The 23,783-nt window shown below is 45.3% G+C and overlaps 1 protein-coding gene across 1 annotated transcript in view; it reads left to right on the top strand.

Moving 5' to 3' along the window:
- Nucleotides 1-1,310: 1,310 nt before the first annotated feature.
- Nucleotides 1,311-23,783, top strand: part of ACMSD (aminocarboxymuconate semialdehyde decarboxylase) — a gene marked incomplete at both ends in the record, with an annotated part of 51,142 nt that continues 28,669 nt past the window's right edge. Inside the window, 5 exons of the mRNA XM_079781720.1 lie at nt 1,311-1,367; nt 8,742-8,786; nt 14,644-14,740; nt 19,548-19,597; nt 21,239-21,475. Of these exons, the coding sequence (XP_079637846.1) occupies nt 1,311-1,367; nt 8,742-8,786; nt 14,644-14,740; nt 19,548-19,597; nt 21,239-21,475 (486 nt within the window). The remainder of the gene's footprint in view (nt 1,368-8,741; nt 8,787-14,643; nt 14,741-19,547; nt 19,598-21,238; nt 21,476-23,783) is intronic.

Genomic DNA, 23,783 nt, shown 5'->3' with positions numbered 1-23,783 from the left:
AATCTTCCTTGATTTAGGATGAGTCTTGGATCTGTTGGCTCATCTGATCTTAAAAAATTTCAGCCAAAACCGGTTTGGCTCAGTGGATAGAGCATCGGCCTGCGGACTGAAAGGTCCCAGGTTCGATTCCGGTCAAGGGCATGTACCTTGGTTGTGGGCATATCCCCAGTAGGGGGTGTGCAGGAGGCGGCTGATCGGTGTTTCTCAGTCATCGATGTTTCTAACTCTCTATCCCTCTCCCTTCCTCTCTGCAAAAAATCAATAAAATACAAGAAAAAAAAATTTCAACTCTTACCTTTTGAATATCTCTCTCCTCTCTTTTAGTACTTTGATTAGACTCCTTTTAGACTTTCTTATTCTATCCTTTGTACTTTGTGGCACTTTTATATATGGGCAATCTCTTTATCTCTCTGTGCAAGTCTCTCTTCCAGTTTGTTAATTCTCTTTTCAACTATGTCTACTCTGTTGTTTAACCCTCCACTGAATTTTTAATTTAAATTACTATGGTTTCTTTTATGTCAGTTCTATTTTAGTACTGTTGTTTTTCAAACTTGGCCAATCATTTGATAGTCTCTTGGTTGATTTTTAAACTTTTATTTTAAATATATAATATATATATATATAATGTATATTCTATGTTTAAAATCTCCAATATATTTGTCCTTGGAGGTTTAAATTTATTATTATTTCTGTGGACACTCACTCATGATGGCTTTTTTCCTCATGTGTGTAGAATTTTTTATGAGTCAATATTTTGTTGACCTTAATCTGAGGGAATCAGTTGGAATTATTTTCTCCAGAAAGTATTTGCATTTTATTTTTCTGGGTATTGATGGGGAGGGAGTACTTGAGCATTACCAATCTGGTACCTTAACTAAAATTTTCACTAGGTCTTTGACCAGTACTTCTCAAGGAAATTCCCAAAGAAAACTATTTCTTCTTTTCTTTTAACCAGGTGCTACTTGATTTTTTTTACTGTGTATATATTGATAAAATTGAAATATTTAAAAACAAAGATTAGTCCATTTTGGACCTGCTGTATTCATAGGTTTAGTACAGTCCTTTTTAAAAATAATTTTGTGCTACACAGCCTGGCTACCAAAGAATTGTTGACCAACAGCTAAGTTGACAAACAGAACTTTGAACTTTAATGAGGCAGCTCCAGTGAACCCAGGCTTGGCTGAGCAGGCCTGCTGGCCAGTGCCTAAAGGTAGCTGTGAAGGGGCAAAGTAAATCAATTAACTCCGTGGTGTTCATCTCTTGATATCAAAACTTCTTTCTTTACACGCTTCTCCTCTGATCCTGTGGAGATGAAAATTGACATCCATAATCATATTCTACCAAAAGAATGGCCAGATCTAAAAAAGGTAATGGTGATTAATTTGCTGAATTATTTTTGGAACTTCTCCAGGGTTTCTCAATGCCTCTATTACAAACCTAGCTTTTCTTTGAGGAATTAGATGCTAAGTTTCTCTGCTTTACGAATGCTTTAAAATTATTTCATTACTCTGATTTCTTAGTTTTAAAAAAAATAACTTTTATATTAATTTTGAAAGAACATTGATCAAAGATGTAAGTCTTTCTCAAAATTCCTTTCTCCCCTTAAATGAAGCATTCTTTAAAATGTCTGGACAATTTAAGTCAGGCAGTTTCACTTCCATTTGAATAACATATTCAGCTGCTGGGAAGGGAAGATACATGCCAACTACAGAATTGAAAGTTATAGTTTCAAGTAAGAGACTATTAAAAAATGGAATGTGACAGGCTTCCAGGATTTCTACAACATATCTCCTCTCCAAAATGTTTAAAATAAGGCTTAGAAGCACCAAGAGATAACTTACGGATTTTTTTTTTGTAGTCTATTTTAGGGTGCTGCCTGAAACCTTTCCTTTTTGATGTTCTTTAAGCTGTAAATCCTTGTTATGAACAAGAGAGAAGGAACATCAAAAACCCCAGAGAAAATGACATGAGGCCTTCGCATAATGAGTGTCTCTAAAGACTCTGCTCTGTGCTTCTCCAAAGATGGATATTTCCTCTTGGCATTAAGAACTTTTGAATGAATAACTATAACTGAATAAAATGACTAGGAAGGTGGGAGACATGAAAGATATCTAAAATTGGCTTGAGTTCTGTTCAGGCTAATTATCAGGTTTTATCGAATCTTAAGAGTTCTCTAGAACTTTCACACCATTGATAATGTTTCACCTTTTTATCCCAAGTGAAGAAAAATGGATTAACCTAAGCTCTGATTAAATAGTGGCACATTGTGCAAGTAGCGGAGACAATTTTCTTCTCATAGTTGTCTCCTGGAAGGATGTTAACCTTAAGTGTTTCTTTGTTCATTGGTATTTTAGGTAAGATGGGTGGTAGACATTGTGGATTGAAAAATACAAATGATGCTGAATCATCTTTGAAAGGCTGTCCTGTTACAGCCAATGCTAAAAGCTAACCCCATCAAACTCACCCCTCCAAAAGGAGTCTGAGTGCCTACATGGGAACTTGCTGTTCTGAATGCTGTTTTCCTCGCCATCCTATCTAATAAAAGAGTAACATGCAGATTGGCCATCACTCTAACACACAAGATGGCTGCCCCCATGTGGTCAAAGATCCTGCCCCCATGTGGACACAAGATGGCCAGCAGGAGAGAGCAGTTGGGGGTGATCAAGCCTGCAGGGAGGGCAGTTAGGGGTGACCAGGCCAGCAGAGGAGGGAAGTTGGGGGTGACTGGGCCTGCAGGGAAGGGCAGTTGGGGGGGACCCAGGCCTGCAGGGGAGAGTAGTTAGGGGTGACCAGGCCTGCAGGGGAGGGCAGTTAGGGGCAAACAGGCTGGCAGGGGAGCAGTTAGGCATCAATCAGGCTGGCAGGGGAGCAGTTAGGCATCAATCAGGCTGGCAGGGGAGTGGTTAGGGGGTGATCAGGCTGGCAGGCAGAAGCGGTTAGGGGCAATCAGGAAGGCAGGCAGGCGAGCAGTTGGGAGCCAGCAGTCCTGGATTGTGAGAGGGATGTCCGACTGCAGTCGAGCATCCCTCGAGGGGTCCAAGATTGGAAAGGGTGCAGGCTGGGCTGAGGGACACACACCCCCATATACAAATTTCGTGCAATGGGCCTCTAGTATAATCATAATACTCTTATACTTCCAGGGAGCAGTATGTAATTTGATCCACATAAAATCTTGCTAACTGCAAAATTTATAGGATTTATATTATTAACCCTGCTGAATTGATAAAGTCCTGGAGACTCAGAAATAAGCCTAGACTCCTATGTGGGATCATGCGGCCTCTCCCCAGCACTACCACCACTCCCAGCTGAGAGAGCTGGCCCAGGAGAATGGCACTGCTATAAGGGATGTCCCCACTTCCTTTTGCCACCCCCACCCCAAGTGCCTCCCTTGACACCAGCTCGCTCCCAAACACACCCCAAATCCACTTAGGGTTCATCATGGGGTATTGGAACCTGGCTTCCAATCTGCAGGTCAAGCAATCAGATCTATTAAATAGTAGAGTTTTGTATTTAAGTGCAGGCAAGCCTATGAAAAAACAACTAGCAGAAAACAGTTCTGTGTTTTCAAATTGGGAGGAGTGAGATAAACAAAAATACGTGAAGTGGTGCTGGGACCCATCTCCCTCCCTCCGAATTTTCAGTCTATGTGGTCAGAGTGAGTACTGAAGTAACAGTAGTTAAGAGAAGATCTTCTTTGGTGTTCATATAGTTCAATAGTTCCAGCAGATATTCCTTTGCCTTCCAATTGTTTCTTAGGGGGCAAAATATTTCAAAGCATCAATCTTTGGGAGCTTTGGAGGCAATCAAGATACACATCATGATGATGATGATAATGATGATGATGATGATCAAACTTTGCAATTTTTTAAAACTTTCCAATCAAAGAATGAAAAGGATAAACCAGTACTAGTTTTATGTTAGAAGATGAAGCCTGTTTGGAAGAACTAACATCTCTTTTCAAACCTGACCTTTTAAAAAATTAAATATTAATAGACACACCTCAAAAACCTTGCTCTCCTTATGCAACAAAGAAACAGAAAAGCAGAATCAACATTCCGGCTTGATGATTAACTAATCATTACAAAAGACTAGGATTTGAGAAAGTTTTTCATTTTCACTTGCTAATACGTCAGAGTTACAATTAAGATCTGTGAGGCAAAATGAGAGCAGAATCAGAAGGCACTTGATTAAATTGTTTCTAATGAATCAGTACCCACACTCTGTCACAAATAGGAGCATGGTGGCTAAGAAACCACGGTGGAAGTGGTTTCAGGTTATCCACATGAGATTATTCCTCAAGACAATGATGATAATAAGCTTTCGGCTTTTTCCTTCAGCAAAACTCTACTGACCACCAATGATGTGTCCAATAGTAGGGCTTGCAAAGGTTCTTCTAATTTTAAATAGCATTGAAAAATTCTGGCCTTTAGTAAAAAAACAAAACAAAACATATATGTACATCTTCTTTCATTAGCAATAACTTAATTACACTTGATCACTGTAAGATTTTAGGAGACAAAATCCCAGACATAATTCAACTTCTCAACAACCTCTGTGAAGAAATACATATTTGGTTTCATCACCCGGAGGTTCATTATTTACTGTATGAAAGTGTGAGGTGCCCAAGACATTAAAAATGTCACTCAGTTCCTCAACCTGATTCAGATGTTCCCAATTCAGAAGCACATCTTTTATATAGAGAAATGAATGCCCTTGAATTTTTAAATTTGTTTTGTATTTTTCATGCCCATCAATTCCTATGGGACATTGGTCCTTGTCAGCCAAATATCTTCAGACTGTAAGTGCCTCCTGGCAAGTGCTTGGACCAAAATTACCACCAAGGTCATAAATTTCCAACCCCAGGCTTGTTTCAACCTAGGATGAGAGCTGGGGGGCTAAATGGATCCCAGACTTGGAGCAGAATTACGTTGACCCAAATAAGTTAGGTATTTGCAAGGGGCCTAGAAGAAGCACAAAGTATTCAAATTTTGTGCTTTGCAAGAAAGGGGAGGGAGGAACACAGTGTCAAAGGGCTCCTTCCTTCATAGTGCTGCTTAGTGTCTGACCCCAGGGTGTGCCTTATTTTACCACCTAAGGATAGAAGAGACTGTCACCACTGTGCCACCCGCATTGCCATCACTGCCTGCCACCAGTACCACTACCATCCCTGGTACCACCACTGCCACCAGACTCATTACCACAACCCTCACCACTACCCGCTCACATCCTCCACCATTGCCACTACCACCACTATTATCCCCACCAAAACCTCCACCATCGCCATCACCACTGTTGTTGCCACCATATCCACCATCGCCATCACCACTGTTAGCACCCACGAGAGCCTTTCTATAAACCAGGTCTGGTGTCAGTGGTTTTCTAAAATTATCTCATGAATCCCCACAAAACCCTAAGTCACAGCTGAGGTTACGTGTTAACCTCAATTACACATAAGGAAGCAGTGACTTCGAGATGTTAAGTTACTCCAACAAAGCCAAGTATCTTCTAAGTGGTTTGTTGTGTGTGACAAGAGCCCTCTGTTCTGCCTCGCTCTGCCTCTCTGCCCTCCCCCAGACGGTGTACTTTGTAACCTGCTGATTTATGTAGGGGTTAAAGTTCCAAAGGGAATTCAGAAAAAGTAAGAAAGAGAATGAGGAAGGAATGAAAGACAAAGAGGGAGGGAGGGGAAGAAGAAAAATAAAAACTTTTTTTTCTACATTAAAGTAAGATTTCAATGGCAAATTTCCAGTTTGAGAGTTCATTCTGAAGTATAACTGAAGGAAGCCATATTCCAGCCCCTCCTCCAGCATACTTTATCTCTGGGCAGCTTTATCCAGGGGCAGAGAGGGGGAAAGCACAAGGGCATTGAATGCATGAAAGGAGGAGAGTGTGGGGACACATGCAATAGAGAAACTGGGTCCAGGGAGGAGGAACGTGGGCCCCTGGTCCACAATTTCCCTTGCGTGTCCAACCCACTGAGCCAGGTCCTCTGATGTCCCTTGGGGAGAAGCAGGTAGATCCAGAGCTAAGTTGATTATTTGTTTTTTTGAGGGGGGGGGGTTCTTTTGTTTTTGTAATCCTCACCCGAAGATATTTTTCCATTGTTTTATTTTTAAAGAGAGAGTTTTTTTAAAAGGAGGAAGAAAGAGAGGGAGAATGGGAGAGAGAGAAACAGTGACGTGAGAAAGACACATCAAATGTTGACCACTGGAAATTCCTCGATTGGTTGCCTTGAGCATGCACCCCCACCGGGACCAGGGATCAAACCTGCAACCCAGGTACATGCCCTTGACTGGGAATTGAACCCGAAACCCTTCAGTCCTCAGGCTGATGCACTAACCACTAAGCAATCCAGCCAGGGCTAAGATGATTACTAGGAGCTGTAACTCAAGAACAAAACTTACACGCAGGTAGAATACAGGTGGTATAAAATTGACCAAAATCTTAAGTCTTTTGGAGCCGACCAAAGTCACAGACACACAGTCACACAAACACTCCTGTGCTGCAGGCCCAGACCTCTCCTCTCAGTCTGGAGGGGCGAGCAGAGCTAGGACGAGGGATCTGCCAAGACCTGACTTCCTCAAGTCAACCTCGCTGTCATGACATAAGAACCAACCACTGTTAGCTGGTCTCATCCATCTAAAGCACGGGAGAAGTTGTACTGACCTTCAGCTTCCTTAACTCGTCTATCCATCAGTGATGCCTGGAGCTGTTGAGGAGCTCTTCACATCACTGTCTCTGGCTGCCATACCCTCCCCTCTTACATCACAATTTGAGGGCCACTGCTTTGGAGCATGGAAATGTTGACCACTGGAAGTTCCTCTCCAATCTGACCTCAAACGCCCTTTTCAATCTCCATTCCCTGGCATCACCTGACCCAAGTTGTGGGTCAGAACCCTCCTCCAGGCTCCCAGAGAATTTGTGCATCACTCAATCACAGCACGTCTCACATGTGTTTATGGCTTTTCAAGTACTTGCCCAATCCAGCCCCACCCTCTCAAGACTGTGCTCCACACAGGCTAGAACTGCTCTTCACTTTTTATTTTCTCTGCCCTAGTAAGGCCAGTCATGGGTGGGATTCCATGAGGGTTTGTGAAATGAATGAATGAAGAGTGAATGAATGAATGAACAATGAGATTTTAAAAACTATAGTTACACGAGTCATATATGTTCTTAGGCAGAGGCTTACAAAATTTTTTAGTCATAACTGTCAAGGAGAAATATATTTTATATTGTGACTCGGCACAAACATCCACATATAATGGAAACAAGAGTTTCATGAAATGAAAAATTACACATGGGAGTCATTCTGATCAATCCATTCCACTCCACTCCACTCCATTCCACTCCACCCCACTCTACTCCATTCCATTCCATTGCATCCCAATCCTCTCCATTCCACTCCTCTCCACTCCATTCCACTCCATCCCACTCCACTCCATTCCATTCCATTCACTCCATTCCACTCCACTCCACTCCATTCCACTCCACTCTATTCCATTCCATTCTACTCCATTCCACTCCACTCCACTCCATTCCATTCCACTACACTACACTACACTACACTACACTACACTACACTCCATTCCCTTCCACTCCACTCCACTCCATTCCATTCCATTCCACTCCACTCCATTCCACTCCACTCCACGCCATTCCACTCCACTCCACTCCATTCCCCTCCTCTCCACTCCATTTCACTCCACTCCATTCCACTCTACTGCACTCCATTCCACTCCACTCCACTCCATACCACTCCATTCCACTCCTCTCCACTCGATTTCACTCCACTCCATTCCATTCCGTTCCATTCCACTCTACTCCACTCCACTCCATTCCATTCCATTCCACTCCACTCCATTCCACTCCAATCCACTCCACTCCACTCCACTCCACTCCACTCCACTCCACTCCATTCCTGTACTATCTAGGCTTGGGTTTTTCAAGAACCAGACCCCAAGATAAAGATTCAAATGCAAGTTTACTTTGGAGGTGACCTTAGAAAACACCAGTAGAGTGAGGAAGAAAGACAGGGAAAGCAAGGCATCCAAAGAAAGTGTAGAATGTATACCTCAAACCAGCCAGACCTTTGATCTAGTGTATTCAGTGTATTCACAGACAAGCATCCTCAGTCATTGGTTGAGGACTGCTGATGGGAGGTGGACACTAGTTTACTAGTACGAGAAGGGCCTGACCAAAGTTGGCTTCTGTGGCAAAAGGGCTGGTGTGAACAGAAGGGTTAAGGGGAGGGAATATGGGTGGAACGCCAACACCATCTGCTCCATATACTGCTTGGTATTTTTAGAACATCTGGGTCACTCACGGTTCACTAAATTGATTTCATGGATCACAACACACTGTTTAAAGAGCAGTGTTCCAATATGGCATTTCCTAAAGAGTGGTTCTTATTGTCCATGTTCTCCTGATGAAATAGTTTAGTTGATACAGAAACAAATATTTTTAACATAAATCCTCACTTTAAAATTGCAACCTGCATGAGGATAAAAAGTAAAACTAGCACTTCTATGATATAGAATCTTATTCCTGAATAAATGCATTTAAGGAAAGAAAGTAAATGGATTTTAATATAAATATTGAATAAGTGGTGCGTGGATATGAGGGGAAGATGGGAAGGTGGTACTTGAAAGGATGGAGCTCAGGATTCTTTGCCTCAGAAATGCCCTTTATTGCAGTCCTGTCCGCTTTGCTCTTTCAGTCTAACTGTGCCTCTCCCCCTGCAGAGGTTCGGCTATGGAGGCTGGGTGCAGCTCCAACACCACAGCAAGGTGAGTTTCTCCCAAAGTGAGCCCGCCTCGGACCCAGGGACCCTGAGCCTGAGACCTCCGGGGGCTCTCCACCCTTCTGCCCTCCTGTGGACTTCGCAGTAGGCAAGGGAGCAGCACTGAGGTTTCTCTAAATGATTGGAAAAATGTGGGTCACTGCAAAGAGCAGCATTCGGGAAGATAAAATGGAATTTGAGAAGCCATTAAGAAACCTCTCTTTTTTGGCCCCTAGAACCAATTTTAGCATTTATTGCTCTGCCTTAAGGAATAGATGCTGGAGGACATAGATTTGGGCACTAACCTGGCCCCCTCCATGGGTCATTATAGTAGATTAAGGCCATCCAAATAAATGGAACAGTTTAGGTTTGAGCACAAGCTAGAGAAGTTAAACATTGGAGACCCGGAAGAAGCCACTGTTGGGTAAGAGGAAAAGGTGCAAGGAGGACTGAGAAGGAGCTCAGAGTCTAGGGCTACAGAGAGGTCAGCCCTGACTTCATTTTCAGAGGCAGCACGTGCCTGCATGGAGCTGGGAGGGAACATGCCTGAGTGTCCAGCTGGAACACACCCGTGCCTAAAGCAGACCTGGGAGACTCGCGGTCTGGGAAGACGCGGTTACCCTGTGCCGGCGGGGCGAGGGGGGGGGGGGGGGGCGGAGGGACACATGCAGTGTGATAAGGTTGGGCGGACTGCTTTTCACCAAGTGCTGGAGGACATAGATTTGGGCACTAATCCTGGAGAAGACCTCCTGGAGGAAGTGACGCCCAGCCTGAGGCTTGAAGCAGGAAAAAAGGAAACAGATTTCCAGGAAGAGGAGACAGGGAACACCGGCATGGAAATATTAAACTTATCTAAGCCCACAACTCAAGCACTTGCTATGGCTGGGACCAGCATTTCTCCAAATGTGATCCCCAGACCAGCAAGTGCAGCTTCACTTGAGAAGATGGAAGAAATTCAAATTCATGGGCCTCAACTCAGACCTACCAAATCAGGAACTCTGAGGAACCAGCCAGCAGTCTGTTTTGACAAGCCTCCAAGTGATTTGGACGCTTACTCGTTTGAAAACCACTGCCCATATTCATTCACTCACTGGTTTTTATTAACATCACAGGCTAGGCCTGGGAAATATACTGGTGAACAAGACAGGCCTGTTCCCTGCCCTCGTGGTGATAAGCTTCTAGGGGGAGACAAACCTGTTCACTTTGGAGAATGGAATGACAAATGGTGCTATAATAGGGAGGTTACTTAGGGCTGGCTGCACAGGCAGCTAGTGAAGTCTTGGAGGAAAGGAAGGAAAACGTGGAATAGCGTCCCTGGCTCAGGGAACAGCAGTTACAAAGGCTATCGCATGAGGAAGAGCTGTGCTCAAGAAACAAAGAAGGAGGGCATTGTGGCTGAGATGTGATGAAACGGGGAGGCGGTAGGAAATGAGGCTAGTGAGGTAGGCAGGGGCCAGATCATAGAGGGGCATGTGGCACATGCTAAGGAGTCTGGATTTTATTTTCAACACAGTGCAAAGTCTTTGGAGGGTGTTAATGGCTTAAAAAGACCACTTCAGCGGCAGAGAATGGATTAGGAGCAAAGTGGTGGGAAGAAGCCTCATCAGATGGAGCCTTGGAGAATGGGTTTAGGCCTTTGAACTTGATCCTGAAGGCAGTGGGGAACCATTACAGAGTTCTCAGCACCAGAATCTGTGGGGCATCTACTAAGTGCTGATTTAGGCACTGAGCCGCACTTCTGTGCTGAGCAGTGCCAGTTCTGAGCCTGGAGCAGTGATCTAAACTGGCCTCGGGTCTCCGGAGGAGGAAAACAAGCTGAGCAGAGCTGATTACAAGGCTGTGAGGAAGCCCCAAACGCAGGGAAAGGCCACTGTGATTTTTATTTTACTCCATATCCCAGGCTGCATTCCGTAACCTTGATAATGGATTTGAATGGCCTTTGTTTCATTTTGTTTTCATGCATAAACTTAACAGCAGATCTAAAAACAAAACAAAACAAACAAACAAACAAAAAAAAAAAACACGAAAAAACCCAAGAAGGAAAATATTTCCGGTCACATCCAGTCCTACGTATTTCCAGCAAACTTGGATACAATGGAAGTGTAATAGAACAAAACAGTGACTCTCTCCTTCCTTCTCCCTCAAAACAACCAAAGTAAAACAAAACAAAACCAATCTGTATTTTTTATCATTACAGTGGTCAGGGATTACAGTCACTGGAAAACAACATGTGAATGTATACAAATATTCAAATTAGACTAACAGTAATAAGAAAATCTAGTTTCCTTTCTTAATGAATTTCAATGCTTTTGGAATGAATGGCGGGGTGCTTGTGTGCCATGGTAAAGCCTTGTTCAGAATTGAAAAAATACCACCTGTCTTTTGGTTGAATATTTAGGAAAGTGTAGGTAGCAAGACAGTTTGTATGGCCTCCTCTCAGGAGCTGCACGGGGTGAGGATAGAACTGAGTCCTGATGGCAAGAACCTGGGAGCATTTCAAAGGGTGGACATAGGGCCTCTTTCAAAACCGTGGGTCAGCAGCATCTACAGATCCCCACTGAGTGTTTTCCAGGCCCTTGGGACTACACACACACACACACACACACACACACACCATTTCCATCACACCGAGCATTAAACACACACTATTCTGTGTAATTCTAATCATTGGGTTCCTGATCTGAATGTTTTTCCCCTCACTGGGAAGCCAAGAAAAAACCCAAATGGATAAAGTTATTTATTCAATGATGATAATTTTGAGCTAACTGAACAAAAGAGACAATAAAAAGCAAGGGACTCGGGGAAAGTGGAAAGCCCACGGCAAAGGGCAGTTTCCATAAAGATAAAGAATCATAGACCAGTGATCATCGACTCCAGAGTTTGAAAATAAGGATTGCAACCTAATAGTGAATCATAATAACAAGTCAGGGGGTTAGGTAGGACAGCTTTAAAAATGAAATAGGTTACAAAAGAAAACAGCAGGATACACTGTTCACAGTAAGAGTAAATGCTGTTTCATGGAACTTTTGTCCCAGTTTGTATCTGTTTAAATAGATTTATATGGGTCTACTGGGTCACAATGGAAAATATATTTCTGCATGTGAGGTCACAGCCAAAATGAATTGAAAGCCATTATTCTAGTCCAACGCTGCCGTTTCTGTTTTCATTTTGAAGGTTAACTTTTCATTACATAAAGTATCATTTCAATAAGTTCTCCGCCACCAGTACCCCTGTCAACAGACACAGCGCGTGGCCACTGCCAGAATCGTTGGCAGGACAGTTCACTGTTCTGCCTTTTTGCATCACTTGCTCTTGATTAAAAACCAAGCATTGATTGGCCAAGCTCAGGGCAAGGAGAGCAAGCATTTGGGCTTTTGAACTTCCTTAGAGGAAGGCTGGGCTCTGCCTCCGCTAAGACTCTTATAGGAGACTAGGGGCCCGGTGCATGAAGATTCATGCACAGGAGGTGGGTCCCTCAGCCCGACCTGCACCCTCTCCAATCTGGGAGCCCTCTTCAATCTGGGAGTTTCTGTCTGTCTTTGCAATCATATGAGAGAATAGTCTGAGACCCCAACCCAGTTGGGTTTGTTGCTCACAGAATAATAGAGGCATTTTTTTTTTCTTTGCTTCATTGGTGGAGATTTCCTGGAAGTTTTAGGATATCTTCCCTTTAATTTTTCCTAGACACTCTGATTTTACTTATGTCTCTCACCTTTGCTTTCCCTCCATTTCCCACTGCAACAGTAACTTGCTACAGACTCACTTTGCTCTAGTGTCTAGGAGATCTGTCTGCCACCAGAACTATGAGTCCCAGAATTCCTGGTGCTCCTCGCACTCTGGGTTTTCCCTTCCTGCTCTGTCTCCGTCCCACGGCCTCCCGCTCTGCCAATTCCTCCAAACCGCCAGCTCTCCCTCTCTGCTCTCTGTCTGGTGGCTTGGGAAGTGAAGTTCCCCAAGCCGCTCCACTCTCCACTGGCTCTACTACTCTGCTCTCCGCCCAGCACCTGTGTGTGCAAATTAACCTGCCACGGCGGCGGCGGCGGTGGCGGCGGCGGCGGACCGGCCGGGGCGTGCGGCTGGGTCTTTGACAGCCCCACGCCCCGGCCGGTCCGGTGGCCGGTCCCCCTCGGGCGGTGGTGGCGGCGGTGGCGGCGGCGGCGGGGGACCGGCCGGTGCGTGGGGCTTCATCATTTGCGTAGGAGCGCGAGTGCCTCCCAGCCGGACTGTGGGACTCTGGAGGGGCTGGACTGGGGTACTCTGGCGGGGTTGGACTGGGGGACTCTGGCGGGGCCGAGAACACTGGGCGCCGCCATTTTGTGGCTATGGGCGCCGCCATTTTGCAGCGGAGTGACGTCTAATTTGCATATTACCCTTTTATTAGATAGGATTCCCCAACCCAGGAAAGGTGCTCAGATGCTGGCAGGGTCAGCAAAAGATGAGGACTGAAGCAAGTCAACCCTCATGTCAGAGACTGGGTTCTGCTTGGACACAGACACCTGTCATGGTTACACAAGGCACTTGCTCACTGACTTCTTCCCTCCCGTCCATGAGAAATGAAAACGTGGATCTTAGGGCTTCCTCATGCAAGCCAGATGTGAAGGGGCTGCCACACCTGCAGCGGAAAAGTGGTTGGCTTTCGCCAAGCAGAAGTCGGGGAAGGTTTTGTCCATGGGACAGACGGATCGAGAAGGAAGCTGTGGCAAGACCTGTGTGCAACTCGCAATCAAAACAAGGGGGAGAGCGGGAGGGCAGGGACTCCATCAAGCAGAGCTCAAGGCCTTTGATCACCACATGCCCACTCGGCCATCACGCAGGGCCCCCGGGCAATGTTGAGGCCTACAGCACTGCCAGAGGTGGGGTGCCCTCACAGCAGGGGAACAGCAGGAGACAGCCTAGTCCCTCGTTGGCCACATGTCATTAATAACTAGTACTTAGAATAACCAACACTTAACATGTGTCAGATACTCATGTGCTTTATATGGATTCTCCCATTTTATGCTCACACGATCCCTTTAAGGTAAGTTATATTATTTTTTTAAGGTAAGTTATATTATTTTTTAAGGTAAGTCATATTTTTATCCCTACCTTAAAGATGAGCAAACTGAGGCTCAGAGAGGTTGTTTAACTTGCTCAAGACCACACAGTAAGTAGTAAAATGGGGATTTGAACCTGAGCAGTCTGATTTCAGGGACCTGGGTCAGAACTTTTCCCTTTTCTTTAGGGATCACAACCTGGAGGCTGAATTTAGAAGCCACTGCCATGCTTCTGTACAGCCATTTACCTTGGCGCCCGGCCCTGAGGAATAAGAGATAGTGTACGCAGGCGGCACGATGCCTGGCGGAGGTCAGCAGCTCGGCCCCTTAGGTCAGTCACTTCATCGCCCACCCTCTCCTGCAGGTGTTGACATCAGTGGGCCCTGCTCTGCCAGACAAATCACTTCTTCTGACTAACCCTCTGTGGCTTCTCTATAAAACCAGAGGGCTGGGCTGGACTACACAGTCTATCTCCGAGGTCCTTTTCAATTCTAAAAGTTGTGTTTTATCTTGAGTTTTCCAGACACTGAGCCTTGCTCTCGTAGGGCTCGTAGCCAGTGGTTCAGGTAGACAAGGTGACCAGCCATCCTCAGTCATGAAGCCCCAAAAGGCCATGACCATGGCCTTGTTTCTCTCTGTGCCCAATTGCTGGTGCCTATGAGCACACTCCTTTAACTCCAGGCCAATATGAAGGCAGGAGGATGAAAAGCTGAGTTCTGCTGAATGAACAGATTTCTACTAATAGGGGAGAACCGTGTTCCAAAGCATAGAAGAAAGGCTTCATCTAAGTAAACTTAGGTTAACGTCACTGATGTGCCTCTTCTGCCCTAGGGAGAGGCGAAGATGCTGAAGGACGGGAAGGTTTTCAGGGTGGTCCAAGAGAACTGCTGGGATCCAGACGTCCGCATTAGAGAAATGGACCAAACAGGTACTTACTCTGAGAAATGTTACCAGTGATCATCTCTGATAGAAAAGCCACGTCTCTCCCTGAAGTCTGTTGACCACTTTACAGGATTTATGTGATGGTAACTTCCGATCGCCTTTTCTCCACGGGGCCTGATGGGGGAGGGGTGGGCCTTCTACTATAATTGTTTTAGTGTGGATTAAAAAAAAATTTTAATTAAGTATACCTGTTTAAAGTAGAATGCTATATCATAAAAAAACATAAATGTGGCATTTTACTATTTTAAAGCTTTTTGAGTTCAAATGTATAGTATGTACTTATTATTAAAGTTGATTAAAAGAATAGAAATTAGAATTCACAGAGTAAGGATGCCAGTTTCCTGCTTAGTCAGATTCAGGATCCAATTTCTTCCCACACTTTGTCTTGGTACACAGGACACAGATAGTCCCCACTGACACATAAGGGGTGGAAATGAGAGCAGTTAGAAAGCAAGTTAATGGTGTAATCTCAGAATCGTCTATAATGAAGTTAATTCCGAAACTTGAAAGAGGAGAATTGGGACATTCTTATTTCAAAGCTGAATCACTAACAATTTCTGAGAACTGCTTTGCATTCCTTATCTTATATTTATAAAGCAAACAAGTCCCACAATTTAAAAGAATTTAAAATATGGTACGATGGCCACACTGTGCTTTCACTTATTACTGTGCCACCCAAGTACACACGCTCCAGAAGATGGGCTGAGCCTGTGGGCACGCGTGGGCCATGCCAAGGGAAACTGCCCTACAGCACTGCCAGGCCTAAGCTTCGACGTTGGTGGTCTAGATGTAAACCAGGAAACAAACACTTCATACCCACAAATGAAAGAGCAGCTCAGAACTACCACCTTCTTAATCAAAGATAAATGTAAAAGAAGTTAAAATATGTACACAGAGATGGCAGGAGACATTTTATTCCAAAGTCTACACAAAATGAGTTAACCTGTCAGCCCCAAATGAGGAGGTGGTCTATGGAATGTTAGAATTTGGTCCAGGATACTTTGGGTCGGGAATTGCTTTATCCTATCTAATAAAAGAGTAATATACAGATTGATCATCACTGCAACACACAATATAGCTGCCCCCATGTGGTCAAAGATCCTGCCCCCATGTGGACACAAGATGGCCACCACATGATGGCCAACAGGAGAGGGCAGTTGGGAGGCACCCAGCCTGCAAGGGAGGGCAGTTGAGAAGGACCAGGCCTGCAAGGGAGGGCAGTTGGAGGTGATCAACCCTGCAGGAGAGGGCAGTTAGGGGTGACCAGGCTGGCAGAGGAGGGAAGTTGGGGGCAAACAGGCTGGCAGCAGAGTGGTTAGGGGGTGATCAGGCTGGCAGGCAGAAGCGGTTAGGGGCAATCAGGAAGGCAGGCAGGCGAGCAGTTGGGAGCCAGCAGTCCTGGATTGTGAGAGGGATGTCCGACTGCCCATTTAGGCCCGATCCCATTGGGATCGGGCCTAAATGGGCAGTCGGACATCCCTTGAGGGGTCCCATATTGGAGAGGGTACAGGCTGGGCTGAGGGACAACCCCCCTCTGTGCACGAATTTTGTGCACCGGGCCTCTAGTAGTTTTTATAAATAATTAGAAGTATATTTAAATGGCATTCAACTTGAACTTTGCAGAAAGCCTGAAGACTGCTGCAGACCATTCCACAGAACACAGCATACATGCCCCTGGTCTAGAAGTATGTGGTGGGAGGGGAGCTAGAGAAAGAGCATGCTGCTCAGATCTACAGCACAGAGCAAGGCTTTGCTCCAAATGTAACCCTGAGCAAGGATCCTCACCCCTTCAAGGAGAAAACTAGAGGGAATGAGACTTGGATGACTGGTGTTCACTTAGATAAAGGGTGTCCCCTTTGGGTTTTGCTGTGTGTTTCATTCATTGGCTGTCTTTGAGAGCACAGCCATGACTATTCCTTGCTGAGCATTTACTTTGTACCAGGCACTTTTCTCAGTACCTAACATGTATCAACTCATTTAATCCCTATAACAACCCTAGGGGGTATCATTTATTATTATGCCCATTTTACAGATGAAGAAACTAAGGAACAGAGATTAAACAACTTGCCCAAGATCACACAGTTTGTAGGAGTCAGAAACAGGATTTGAACCTGGGCAGTTTGCCCCCAAGGGCTTAACAACTACATCCTACCACCTCTGTGGAGATAAGAATATAAATGACAAAGGCCCAACACCGAATATTCCAGCAATCCATGCCATCTTCACAGGGAGCGAAATGTAACTGGCAGCCCCTGGGTCACTTCATCACAAGATCCAACACAGAACAAAGGCCAAAATAATAACAATGAGCTGATGCACATAGAAGCATTTCCTAAGTCCTCAACTAGGTGGGGTTCCTAATGAAGCTGGTTCTGGAACAGACCAGGAAGGTCAGAATTGGTGAGGGATCCAGGCCTGGCGACGGCTGGGGTGGAAGCTCAACGCCTCTAAGTGGCAGGCAGTGTTGTATCTATTGTTACCTAAGGGGGCAAGTGAGTAAATGGATTTGCTCAAGATCACACAGCTAGTAATAAGCAGAGCCAAGACTGTGCTTAGGGCTGTCTTTTCATTCCACCACAAAAGCTTTTCCCAAATCGCCCTCAGGGTAAGGATCACCTGGGGTGCTGGCTAAAATTTTTTTTCAGGCCAAAACTGGTTTGGCTCAGTGGATAGAGCATCGGCCTGCGGACTGAAAGGTCCCAGGTTCGATTCCGGTCAAGGGCATGTACCTTGGTTGCGGGCACATCCCCAGTAGGGGTTGTGTAAGAGGCAGCTAGCTGATCGATGTTTCTAACTCTCTATCCCTCTCTCTTCCTCTCTGTAAAAAAATCAATAAAATATATTTTTAAAAAACAATTTTTTTTCAGGCCCCATCCACTAAATCAGAATTTCCAAAGGAGGGCCTAGGAATTTGTTTTTAAAATGTTCTGCCCCAACCCCAAATGTAATCAACAAGTAAGTTGTATGAAGGTTGTGCTATGTCATGCTGCTAACCCTCTCCTTTAAAAAAAATATAAATTCTAACTGTATTAGACTTGTTTTCCCCCTTTAGTTCTGAGAGGCCAAAGAATATGTATCAAATTCAACCAATACACAAATGATACAATTACTGTGTCAATATGAAATATTGTGACAAGTAATGGTCACTGGGATATAGGGAAGGAGAAAGGCTAGACAGGAGCCTCATGGCACCACTTTCAAAACATGTGACCTTAGATCTAATCTATAAAATAGAGAAATGAAATCGAGTAATGTAAGTGAAAGTATTTGTGTAAAATGTAAAAGATTTTACAATTGAAAGGTACTCATCTGTTTGATACTAATCAATGAATGTAAATAATATCTTGTGACAATGATTAACAATACTCTCTTATCAAGCCTGCAGTCTTTCGTTTATTGGGTATGTTCAGGCACCACTCGTGATGCTGATGCTATGGCATGGAGAGACAGGCTCAAGTGGTGTTTGTATTCAAGTAGGGGAAGGCACAGAATCTATAATAATAAAAGAGTAACATGCTAATTACACTGAATGTCCTTCCTTCTGGACAAAGCCACGGCGGGTGGGGGAGAGGCACAGGGTGGCAACTGTGGCAGGCAGGAGCCTAGGCAGAGGCCCACAGCTGCTGCAGGGACAGGGGCCGAGTCCCTTGCACGAATTTCGTGCATCGGGCCTCTAGTAAATACATAAATACAGAAATGACAGACTGTAATAAGTATTAGAAAAGGAAAGGAATAGAACAATGGGATAGATCATGGCTGGAGTAGCAGGGAGACCACTTTGAGGAGGTGACATGTGAACTGAGACCTTCGGGTAAAAAAAAAAAAGCTTATCTTGTAATGAGCCAAAAGAAAAGCATTCAGGCAGGAGGAACAGCAATACAAAGGTCCTGAGGCAGAAAGCAGTTACAAAGAACAGGCAAGAGACCAAGGAAGATTATGTAGCCCCAAGAGAGACCATATGGAGCCTTGTAGACCATGCTCAGGTCTGGATTTTACCTTAGTATGATGGAAAGTTTTGAGCAAGGGAATGACTTAATCTAAGTTTTAGCACCTTACTCTCATTTCTGAGTGGAGAACAAACCACAGGAGGACAAGAATGGTGGTAGGGGAGGTTCCGCAGTGGTCCCCGTAGGAGATGCTGGTAGCCTGGTTAGTAGGCAGGGGATGGGGATCCTAGGTGGATGAAAGGAATTAAGTAGAGCTAACAGTTCTTGCTGGTGAGTCGGATGTGAGCATGAGTAAAAGAGAGCCACCCTCCATTTGGCAGCCTCTCCTGACACCCGAGCTCCCAGAGCTTGAAGATAGAGATTTCAGGCCTCCTGGAGGCTGGATTCTGGAGCCAAATCCCGGGTCCCATTCTGAGCATTCCAGACAGCGGGACCCAGAACCACGTAGTAGCTAATTAAAGAGGGGGAGAAGGTGGCTGGGAAAAACACGGTCATTCATGAGCTAAGATAAAAAGCCCTGAAAAAAATTGCTGGGGAAATTCTTGCTTACATAGACCTTCACAAAAAAAAGGAGGGTAGAAATAACCCTAGACAAAGAATGCCAATTAGTTCTTAAATGATTTCATTTTTGTCCAGCTCATACCCCTCCTCTGAGAACCCAACACTGAGGGACAAGGGAGGTCTGGGACAGAGATCCTGAGAGAAGGTGGACAGGGAGCAGCAGCCAGGGAAGGGAGAGAGAGGACGAGGTGGGGTGGAGGATTGCTGGGCTACTTGGGCATAGGAAATACAGGAGTGTCTGGGTTATTCTCATCGGCTTTGCCTTTCCTTTGTGTCTGTGTCTAGGAGTGACTGTGCAAGCCCTTTCCACGGTTCCCGTCATGTTTAGCTACTGGGTGAGTGTGAAACTTCAAACCATCTCCTTGGTGGGCAAAGGGTATGTCTGGCAAATAGGTAGATGACTCGGTCTTGACATTGCCCCACCTCCCCTCTGGGTCTCCCCTATAGAGATCGGTGGGGTCCCTCAGCTTCTCACACGGCAGTGGGCCCTTCTGGGCCTGTCTTCTTGGTCCTGTCCTTGCTCTAGACCCACATGGTCCAGTACAGTCGCCAACAGTTGCACATCCCTATGTGACTCGCATTGTGTTTTCACTGGACGCACAGTTCTAGACCCAACCTAAATTTCCATCAGAACTTACCTGTCTGATGACTCATCCCCGCAGTGCCTTACTCAGTAATCAACAAGCCAGTGTATTCTGAGGTGACGATGATTTTGAGGTGGGAACAATAATAATGGCCTAATACGTTGCCTCTCCCAGGGAAATGTGCAATTCAAAATGGGATTCCTGGAGTTGGACGCTTTTCCCCAAGGGATTACGTGTCGAGTGCTAAAGCTTCAGGCATGATTGCGAGCATGTGGAAGGACACCTCTGTACACAGCTGGCGGTGCCCCGGCAATCCGCTCACATGTGCGAATCTTCACTCATGTTGTGGTGTACGGAGCAATGGAAATACCACCTGCTCACAAATACTTCCCCACCGGGGCTCATAATTCCAGTGCTAGTGATTCAGTCTTGATCTGTTTCTGTAATTAGATTCATGATTTAAATATATTTAAATTTATGACTTCAATATGTCTAAATTTATCAGACGGGGTATCATTCTGACTAGACAAGTGGGATTGCAGGAGAACACCAAATTCCTGGCAGTGGGGTGAGATGATGTTGAAAGGAAAGAAAAGGCCCTAGCCGGTTTGGCTCAGTGGATAGAGCGTTGGCCTGCGGACTCAAGGGTCCCAGGTTCAGTTCCGGTCAAGGGCATGTACCTTGGTTACGGGCACATCCCCCGTAGGGAGTGTGCAGGAGGCAGCTGATCAATGTTTCTCTCTCATCGATGTTTCTAACTCTCTATCCCTCTCCCTTCCTCTCTGTAAAAAAAAAAAAAAAAAAAAAAAAAAAATCAATAAAATATATTTTTTTAAAAAAGAAAGAAAGGAAAGAAAAGAATGAAGAAGGAAGAGTTAGGGGAACAGAAAGCAAACTTCATCTGCACCAGCATTTTGCTAGGGTAACTGAGTGTCACTGCCTACGGAGGGACAGGGAGGGGGAGAAGCAGGGACAGGAGAGCTGTACAACATCCTGACGTCACACAATGAGGCATAACAAGGAGAGGCCCTAGTGACGTCAGGCGCCCGGGCCCAGCCTCCTGTGTGGGGGTAGAGGAGGTACCTAGGTGTGCAGTCTGTGGGCTCCTGTCTGCAGGGGTGGGGATGCCAGGCCCAGAAACTGTGTCTGTCCCTTCAGATTACAGCCTCACTATTTGTAATTAATCATCAACACTAGCAGTTGTCTTTGCATTTGCAATGCCTGGCTTCTGGGTCTTCTGCAGCAAGTGCCTGTCCCAGCCTGTGCCTCAGCTTTCTGCGGGGAAAGCCACTGAGAATGACAGTGATTTCGCCTGGGGAGGTGTTGTCCGGAGTACAGCGCTAAAGAAGGAGGTTCTGAATGATGTGGTGTTCCCTCATCTGTCTCCACCAGGCCAAACCTCAAGACACGTTAGACCTGTGCCAGTTTTTAAACAACGACTTAGCTGCCACTGTAGCGACGCACCCCAGGAGGTTCGTGGGCCTGGGGACATTGCCCATGCAGGCCCCCGAGCTGGCCGTCAAGGAGATGGAGCGCTGTGTGAAGGAGCTGGGCTTCCCGGGGGTCCAGATCGGCTCCCACGTCAACACGTGGGACCTGAATGCACAGGAACTCTTCCCTGTCTACGCAGTGAGTGCGCGGCGGGACCGGGCACCATGCAGGGCGCTGGGGCTGGGCACCGTGCTGGGCGCTGGGACTGGGCACCGTGCTGGGCGCTGGGCCTGGGCACCGTGCTGGGCGCTGGGGCTGGGCACCGTGCTGGGCGCTGGGGCTGGGCACCGGGCTGGGCGCTGGGGCAGGGCACCGGCTGGGCGCTGGGGCAGGGCACCGGCTGGGCGCTGGGGCTGGGCACTGGCTGGGTGCTGGGACTGGGCACCGGCTGGGTGCTAGGACTGGGCACCGTGCTGGGTGCTGGCAGGAAGAAGATAAATGCGCCACCTCACTGGGAGGGGGAGAGAGAGATGCCGCTGACATGCTAGGACATAGGAGCAAACATGGGAAGAGGTCCCATAAGGAGTGGCCATTCCATTGGGAGAGGGGCGAGTGGAAATGCACCCTGAGTTAGCTGAGTGAAATCTCTTTTCTTTCTATCACCCATGCTCTCCTGTTAATCTTACATTCAGAAGCCAAAATTTTATCCTTATTACAGCCACTGTGCAAAGAACTGTGTTAATGACATACAAAACAATAGTTATTTTTGCTTTGGGGAAAAAATCATTATTTTTCAAAATTATATAACATAATTTTGAAGAAATTATGGGAAATAAAGAAAAGTGTAAAAAGGAAAACATATTCCATAGTCCAATGTAATCCATAATCCCACCACCCAAAGATAAGTAACTACTGCTATAGTGTATTTCATTTGTTTTTACATATATCTATATTCTATTATATGCGTGACTTCATATTCTAATTGAGAATTTCCACCCTAAATGAAAAGTCTCTTAATGCATGATTTTTAAATAACTGCATAATAATTCCAATATATGCATATGTTTTGATTTATATAATCATTCCTCAAGTAAACCATTTTGTAAGCCATACATTTTGAAAATCTTCCTCTGCCTCCTGTTTCGGCAACGGAACCTGCTTTCCTTACACCAGGAGTCAAGATGCATGATTCTATATTCAGCTGCATTTCAGAATGGTTTACTTCCCTCCTAGAATTAGGATAGTATTGTTTTCTGTTATTTTCATTGTAAATATAAAATCTTTCATAATGAATTAATAGATATTGGTGCACTCACCAGGCACTACACTCACTGATCGTTTATTCTTTTATTATCTGGTGAGCTCTGACTACATGAGGGAAAATTCCCATTTTTGTGCCTATGGACCCTGCCCACCAGGCGGGAAATGCCTGTTAAATTGCCTCCTGGTGACCTGGAGGCTTTAACGTTCCTCTAAATATTGAGCTCCCTGAAGATTACTGGCTGCAGTGGCTGAGCTAACGCAGTGAATGTTTTCTGGAAACTTTAATGAGCTTTGAAAGAGGATTTATTTATCTGTGTATCCAAGTTGTTTCAGCACAGTGTGAGCAAACCTTCAGCTGCGAGTCGTTTTATTACTCATTGGAATTGGGCTCAGAGAGCAGCAGCAGCCTGTTGTGTACAGTCTTCTCATTTGTGTGACTAGCTTGACCCACCCATCATTCTAACGAGGCTGTTTGGGGGCTTGCAGTCCCTGAGGGGGTTCAGGAGAGCCCCCTGGCCCAGCTGACTTACCACGTCCAGGGGTTGACAGCACGTTTATTTGGTTGGCAAGACTTGCCAGCCTCACTACTCTGTAACTTGCGTCGGTAACATGAGCTGAAACAAATAAGAGGGGTTTCCATGAGCCAAGTTGGCTGTGTCATGTCAAGGTCGGCCTGGAGCTCCAGGGTGTCTAACTGTCCACCTTAGCTCCTAGACCTTCTTTCTTAGTGAGTGAACCCAACATCACACTTTCAGCACCGTTTTCAGGCCCTAAAGTGACTTTGTGACGAGTATGAGGCAGACAGAATGGTAGTGGCAGGCTACCTGCCTCTATCACTTACCAGCCAAAGACCTGAGAGAGTTACTTAGCCTCTGTCTGCCGTAGCTCTGTTCTCTGTAAGATGGGAATAACACAAGTGCTCAATTTATAAAGAATAAAACTAGTTAATAATTGTAAAATTCTTAGGATAGCTTTGGCACATGGTAAGTTCTCTGTTAATGTGAGTTACAAAAACTTATACAATTTTGAGAGTATAAGTGACTTCTGTTTGTGTTCTCTACAATATTTCACATACAAAAGGTGATCAAAATATTTGTTAATTTGAATTAAATAGAAATGAACCATCGTAGGCCATAGAATCAACTTTTGTACTAATGAGGAGTCAAATCCCACTGAGATATCATGGTCATGTGTCTTTGTCAAGCCCAAACTACCCAAGAAGCTGGTATTCTCTTTCCAGCCT

Source organism: Cnephaeus nilssonii (assembly GCF_951640355.1).
Source record: "Cnephaeus nilssonii genome assembly, chromosome: 10".
Taxonomy (NCBI): domain Eukaryota; kingdom Metazoa; phylum Chordata; class Mammalia; order Chiroptera; family Vespertilionidae; genus Cnephaeus; species Cnephaeus nilssonii.
Note: the sequence above shows the minus strand (reverse complement) of the source record. Positions and strands in the feature narration are given on the sequence as shown.